The sequence below is a fragment of the Babylonia areolata genome, chromosome 10, assembly GCF_041734735.1.
Source record: "Babylonia areolata isolate BAREFJ2019XMU chromosome 10, ASM4173473v1, whole genome shotgun sequence".
NCBI classification, from domain to species: domain Eukaryota; kingdom Metazoa; phylum Mollusca; class Gastropoda; order Neogastropoda; family Buccinidae; genus Babylonia; species Babylonia areolata.
Window position 1 is genome coordinate 39,218,193 of NC_134885.1, and position 7,355 is coordinate 39,225,547.

At 44.6% G+C, this 7,355-nt stretch overlaps 1 protein-coding gene across 1 annotated transcript in view; it reads right to left on the reverse strand.

Annotated features, from left to right (window-relative positions):
- The window catches only part of LOC143286998 (plastin-1-like), a 66,817-nt gene extending 59,951 nt beyond the window's left edge, over positions 1 to 6,866 (reverse strand). The window contains exon 1 of the mRNA XM_076594999.1: positions 6,714 to 6,866. Within this exon, the coding sequence (XP_076451114.1) occupies positions 6,714 to 6,785 (72 nt within the window). The 5' untranslated portion in view covers positions 6,786 to 6,866. The remainder of the gene's footprint in view (positions 1 to 6,713) is intronic.
- Between the last annotated feature and the right edge of the window lie 489 nt (positions 6,867 to 7,355).

The window sequence follows — 7,355 nt, forward strand, 5'->3', positions numbered from 1 at the left end:
TGTGTGTGTGGTTTGTGTTTGTGTGTGTGTGAAGTTTTAGATGGGGGATGGAGATGGATGAAAGGGGGGGGGGGAGAAGAGAGAAAGAGAGCGACGGTGAGCGAAGCACAGACAGACAAGATTGATTGCGTTGCGAGTTGAGAAAAGGAGTTAGGGGGTACAGTCGGGGGGTGTGGGGGTGGAGTGGTGGGTTGCGGGGAACGGGGAGGGCGGGAGGTGGGGGTGGGGAGGGGGGTCGAACATTTTATTTTAGTAAGACGTCGTGATAGTAGAAGGAAACATCAGGAAAACTAAAAGAAATGACAGCATAACAACAACAACAATAATAGTAGCACTAGTAAGTGGCAGTGATGATGATAATTCTCGTTATTATCATCATCATTATTACTGAGCTGGTACAATAAAAGCAATACTGAGCTGGTACAATAAAAGCATTACTGAGCTGGTACAATAAAGCATTATCGACACCGACTGCGTCACACGCACGCACGCATAAATACACACACACACACACATACACACACACACACACACACACGCACGCACACACACACACACACACACACACACACACACACACACACACACACACACACACACACACACACAGATCAAGATCGAACATGACGTGCCTGTGTTGCTATACACAAGATAATTTACAGGTTATAGATAACTCGGGCACGGCGCCACGCCACATCCGTCCTTGGAGGAAAGACCTGAGACTTGGGGGCTTGGGGAGGACCGGGGGGGCACGGGGGGTGGGGTGTGGGGGTTGGCGGACGCCGACACCACCTCTTGGGTGAATGGTTCGAATCGCCCACCTGCGTCTGATCGTCCAACATACGGGTTCTATACTCATGTGGGGATACTGATGAATCTGACGTAACCTTCAATTCGGACTACAACTCACGATTACAAAATGAGTAAATTTTGGGCTCTCTCTCTCTCTCTCTCTCTCTCTCCGACACACACACGCACGCACGCACGCGCGCGCGCGTGCGGGTGTTCATGAATGGACTGCACTTCGCTTCGTCATGTTGTGGTTTAGCCAATCAAATTGTGAGACGGGACAAATCATTGGTCAGACTGTGCGGTGTTGATTTTTATCCTGCTTTCTCTCCTTTTTCATACACACACACACACACAAAAAAAATAAAATAAAATAAAATCAGAATTGCTTGAATGAGTTGTTAAATATGTCTATGTGATGCTGGCACCACAATTTAGTCACAATCACTAATCTAATATTTTACTTTCAAAACTAATAATGTGTGTCACAGTACCAGCCAGATTGCACTAGCGATTATCACAATCTTGATATTAGGATAATATCGTAATATCCAGTAAGGACAACAGCAGGTAAAATGTGTCAGTCCTGTACCCATAAAACATCAGGACGCAAGCCGACGGGTGCAACAGCCCCGAGTACATAAAGCGTTGGACTTTCAACCAGGGGGTCCATGGTTCGAATACCGGTTACGACGCCTGGTGATGAGTAAAAAGCGGAGATTTTTCCAATCTCCCTGGTCAACAGATGTGCAGACCTGTTGGTGCCTGAAACCCCTTCGTCTGTATATTCATGCAGAAGATCAAACACGCACGTTAAAGATCCTATAATTCATGTCAGAGTTGGGTGATCAACGGAAACAAGAAAATACCCGGCATGCACCCCCCACCCCACCCGACCACACCCCTTAAAACGAAGTTTGACTGCCTAGCTGTATGGCGGAGGTAAAAACGGTCATGCACACGTGTAAAAACCCACCCGCGTGTACTTGAAAGTGGACGTGGACGTGGGAGTCGCAGCCCACGAACGAAGTGGAAGAAGAAAAAGAACCGAGGACGAAGGCCAGTTAAAACTATTACACCTTCCCCCTCACCCTCCACCACACACGCTGCCAGCATGAGTGTTGGGTAGCCCCTACCGGTGTTTGTCTTTCGGATTCAGGAAACGACAAACCCCTCACATACTCTGTGGTTCGTGTAGACAGAGGATTTCCAGGTGTTCGCCCTATACTTCATGTCTCACAGTCTGTGGACATAGACAGATGAGGTCTAGATAGACATGTACGCACGCAGTCAGCAGTGCACAAAACAGATCTGACGGAAACAAAAAGAGTTGAGTCAGCAGACACATAGGACAGGCAAGGCAGAAATGACAGGTGGACTGGAATAACTCGATCGGTATCCGTTTGGGAGTGTCCCGATTAGAAACCAATGACGTACGCGGGTATGCACGCACGCGTGCACTCTCTCTCTCTCTCTCTCTCTCTCTCTCTCTCACACACACACACACACACAGACACACACACACACATACGCGCGAGCGCGCGCACACATACACTAAAACTCACAATGGACAAGCGTTAAATCTAAATTTAAAAAAACAAACAAAAAACGGAAGGAACGTAGGGTTGGTAAGGGATGATTTAAGCAGCGATTTTCGTGCATTGTTCAATACAGGCGTGAAATAAACAGCGATCCCAGTTCAAGAAAAGGCAAAGCCTTTGGACATGTCTTCTCATCACGTCAATCACAAACACACACTTGTTCTCGATGTTAATACATTGTGACAAAGACACGGTGTTTTGCTGAAAACAATTAGGCAATCTATTGTTACCCCCGGTACACTGTTTGAGATAGGCACGCAGACTTTACACGATCAGACTAATAATCGTTAAATAAATTAATGTGAGCGAAAGCTGCCAAAACAAACTATCAAAGCAAAGTTAATAGTTGTTGTTGTAGTTTTATCTTTTTTCTTCTCTTCTCCCCCCCCCCCCCCCCCCCCCCCCCCCCCCCCCCCCTCCCACCCTTAAAGCTGATATTCGACAGCCGTAAAAAAAAAAAAATTTTAATTAAAAATGTTGCTCTGCAACTTCGTCCCCACAAACCACCCCACCACCTTCCCCTTCTGCTATCTTATTCCACACCTACCTCTCTCTATACATGCATAGATCTAAAACAAATAAATAAATAAAAGGTGTGTGGGGTTAGGGCTGTGAGTTCAAACGTTTTCCAAGCTTCCACCGCCTAGTACCCTCGTCGAAGGCAGCAGTTTATTGCAAGGGCCAACGGCCCTAAACAAAGAGCTAAAAATAACTTCAGCTAGCGCACTGACACTGAACCAACAACAACCCATACCACCAGCCATTGTGAGCAGCAGTTTCAGCATGCGCATGCACGTGAACATGTTAGAGACAGACAGACAGAGACAGACAGACAGAGAGACATACAGACAGAGAAAAAGACAGGCAGACAGACAGAAAGAGATAGCAGGGTGAGGGGAAGTGAGAGAAAGAAATAGACAAGCAGATAAACACAGGGGCAAACACGTAAACAAAAAAGACTGAGACAGGCACAAAGAGACAAGAGACAAATGACATATAGATCTGAGCATTTTTATTCGATAGATGAACCACCCTAAATTGGATCACTTTTCAGGCTTTCATGTTTTCAAATTCAAAGGTGTGAGTTACGCTGTGTGTGTGTGTGTGTGTGTGTGTGTGTGTGTGTGTGTGTGTGTGTGTTTCTGCCGGTACTAAATCATGACCACATGCTGAATGCTGTGTGTAAAAAAAATGTTTTAAAAACGCTGGGTAAAATAACAAACGAAAAAGACACACAAAAAACAAAAAAAACAAACAAAAAAAAACCCCCTAGAGTTAAAAAAAAAAACCAGGAAAAAACAACAACAAAACATGGTGAATTAATATTGTAATATATAATACATTTATAGCAGTTATGTGCGTGTGAAAAAAGGAGGGGGTAAATACAACAATTAAAAGAAGAAAAAGAAGGGAAAAGAACGAAAGAAAAACTGCTCAATGGCATGTAACTAATACACACACATGTTCGCACAAGACAGCAAGCCGAGAGTTCAGTTGTCAGTGTTGTGTTCCTGAACCCGTCTTTTTTTTTCTTTTTTTTTCTTTTTTTCACCAAACCAGGCCGGGACAACACACTGCACGCAATTAAAATTCAGAAATGCACGACACGTCATAAGGACGAACAACTGTTGGCTGTGTGTGTGTGTGTGTGTGTGACTGTGTGTGTGCGTGCGTGTGTGTGTGTGTGTGTGTGTGTGTGAGAGAGAGAGAGAGAGTGTGTATGTGTGTGTGTGTGTCTGTGTCTGTGTGTCTGTATGTCTGTGAGTAAGCGCGTGCGTATACATGTGTAAATTTACGCAACGAATCCATGTGACTCTCTAGAGAATGTATACATACTATACTATAATGATCATACAACTGCGCTGAGTATGCGTACACACATACATGTGTGTGTGTGTGTTTGTGTGCGTGTGTGTGTGTGTGTGTGTGTGTGTGTGTGTGTGTGTGTGTGTACGTCTGTTAGTGCTTACACATACATAAGAACGCACTGCATGCATGCCAGTACAACGTCGTGTGTGCATGCGAATGTTCGCGATCTCGTGCGTGCGTGTCTGTGTTTCTGCTTGCACTCCGGTCGCGCGTGTCCATGTAAATTATCTTTCCATGTCGGATACGATCGAGCTAGCGCTCTCTCTCTCTCTCTCTCTCTCTCTCTCTCTCTCATCGTTCATTCAAATTCATTCTCTGCCCCCCCCCACCCCCCCAATACAGATCTTCCTATCTTTCTCAGTCTGTGGAATAGACTCAATTAAAAAAATATTTAAAAAAATTAACTTCCATGAACTTCAGTTTTATTACGTAACAGAACGATAGAGTAGTAGTTTACAAAGCTGTTAACGTCCGTTAAATGAACTTCAGACGATATGGTAGTAGTTTACAAAGCTGTTATCGTCCATTAAAGGAACTTCAGACGATATGGTAGTAGTTTACAAAGCTGTTAACGTCTGTTAAATGAACTTCAGACGATATGGTAGTAGTTTATAAAGCTGTTAACGTCCGTTAAATGAACTTCAGACGATATGGTAGTAGTTTACAAAGCTGTTATCGTCCATTAAAGGAACTTCAGACGACAGAGTAGTAGGGTTTTTTTAAGGTGGTTTTTTTTTGTTTGTTTGTTTGTTCGTTAATCGAACTTCAGACTTTACTTCACTTTTTATTATTTTTCTTCCTCACCCGCCCCCGGTGTCCCAGTGTTTAGATACCACCGCTACAGGTTGTGCCTATGGGACTACTCCGGAGTATGTGGTATGCGGGACCGCCGCGCCAGCCCTCACTGTAGGTTTGTTCTGCTGGGACGTGTTGCTTGCCGCTGTTGTGTTCAGTATTGATTGATACCGATTTCCACTGAGTCAGTTGACAGCGCGCTTGCTTGCTTGCTCGCCCTTCTCTCTCTCTCTCTCTCTCTCATGTAACATCCATAGTAATGCGTTCCTCTGTGTGTGTGAGAGAGACAGACAGACAGACAGACAGAGAGCCAGAGAGAGAGAGTATGTGTGTGTGTGTGTGTGTGTGTGTGTGTGTGTGTGTGTGCGGCGCTTCAATCACTCTACACAGAGTTAATGGAGAAGGTGAAGGAAAAAAAATGTGTGTGTGTGTGTGTGTGTGTGTGTGTGTGCGAGCGTGAGTGTGTGCGGCACTTCACTCTTCACAGAGTTAATGGAGAAAGTGAAGAACAATATAAGTGTGCGTGTGCGTGTGTGTGTGTGTGTGTGTGTGTGTGTGTGTGTGTGTGTGTGTGTGTGGAAGGGGCGGGGGATGTGTATGTGTGTGTGTGTGTGTGTGTGTGTGCGCATACACACACACGCATGTTTGTGTAATGAGATTAAGTGCGGACCTATCCTTTGTGACTGTGCCAGTTTACACAGTAAGAACTAAGATACTGCTGGATATGAGATGACAGATATATATATATATATATATATATATATATATATATATATATATATAAAGAAATTAACAAATAATGAGACCAGGAGATGAAATGATTAACAAATAGTAAAGAGTGGTAACTCTCTCCATTACACAAGTTACACAACTTCAAGTCAGTGATGCTTACGCTACCGTGATACACACACACACACACACACACACACACACACACACACACACACAGGGAGAGGGAGACAGAGTACTGAGAAACATACAGGCCTACAGACACGTCAGTATGTAAACTGAGCGCGCGCGCGCACACACACACACACACACACACACACACACACACACACACACAGAGGGAGAGAGAGACAGAGTACTGAGAATCATACAGGCCTACAGACACGTCAGTACACACACACACACACACACACACACACACAGAGGGAGAGAGAGACAGAGTACTGAGAATCATACAGGCCTACAGACACGTCAGTACACACACACACACACACACACACACACACACACACACACACAAGTCCAACGCGAAAAAAAATATTTTTAAACTGAATATCGCTTGCCCGTCAGAAAGGATTTTTCTGCTTCTTTTGTCATGTTTGTTTCCATTATTTCTTTCATGACATTGTTCGCTGTTTGAGTAAACTAGCCTGCTACCATGGAGACCGGCAGACACGTTCAGCAGGTTTTTCACATCTGAGAGATTTACGATTGCCGCAGGGCCAGAGCAAACCGGTACACAGCGCACGACTGAAACAGTGACTGTGTCAAGCTTTGCCGATCGCGTCTGTCGCCCCAAGCACACATTGCCCAAGCGACGTGTCGTTTGGCAGTGGATAGGCACCGCGAAACGACACATGAAAGAAAAAAAACCTTTACGGGTCCAATAAAATATTATCGTACAAAAATCAGACAATTTTCACTACTCACCGAATTGAAGGCCGCTCGTAATTCGGCGAGTTGATCGTCATCCAATGCCACTGTGCTCCGCTTGGTCGCCATCTTGTCACAAAATGACCAGGGTGGTGCTAGTCACGTGACCGGCTTTATCAACCGAAGGTGCCGTCTAATCCGCGCAGCGATTGGGTTGACTCCTTATACCAAATATGGGCGTGTTTACTATGGATGGCGCATTCATTCATAATCTTGTTACATTTCTGTCGACAAGAAGCGGGGAACTAACAAACAAAGTACATTTTCGTGGACAGGAGCATTTGACTCACGGCTTCGACAGACTGCATCTGTCTAGATTTGTTGATGAATGAGCTAAGCAGCGATAATACACTTGTTCTGCGCATTCCTAACATATGACACCCAAGTATGACTCGCATCGTTCGTGTAGTCAGCCGCATTGATTGTTATTCTGGGGAAACACACACACACACACACACACACACACACACACACACACAACAAGAAAACTATTGTTATTCAGGATCTATAGCCCCTTGTTATTTGCTGAGTAAGTAAAGAAAGTATGCACATAGAAACAGGCGTGTCCTGTCGTATTTGATGACTTAAAAAAAAGGAGAATTTCTTAACCAGAAAGATCCAAAAATATCAGTGAATCAT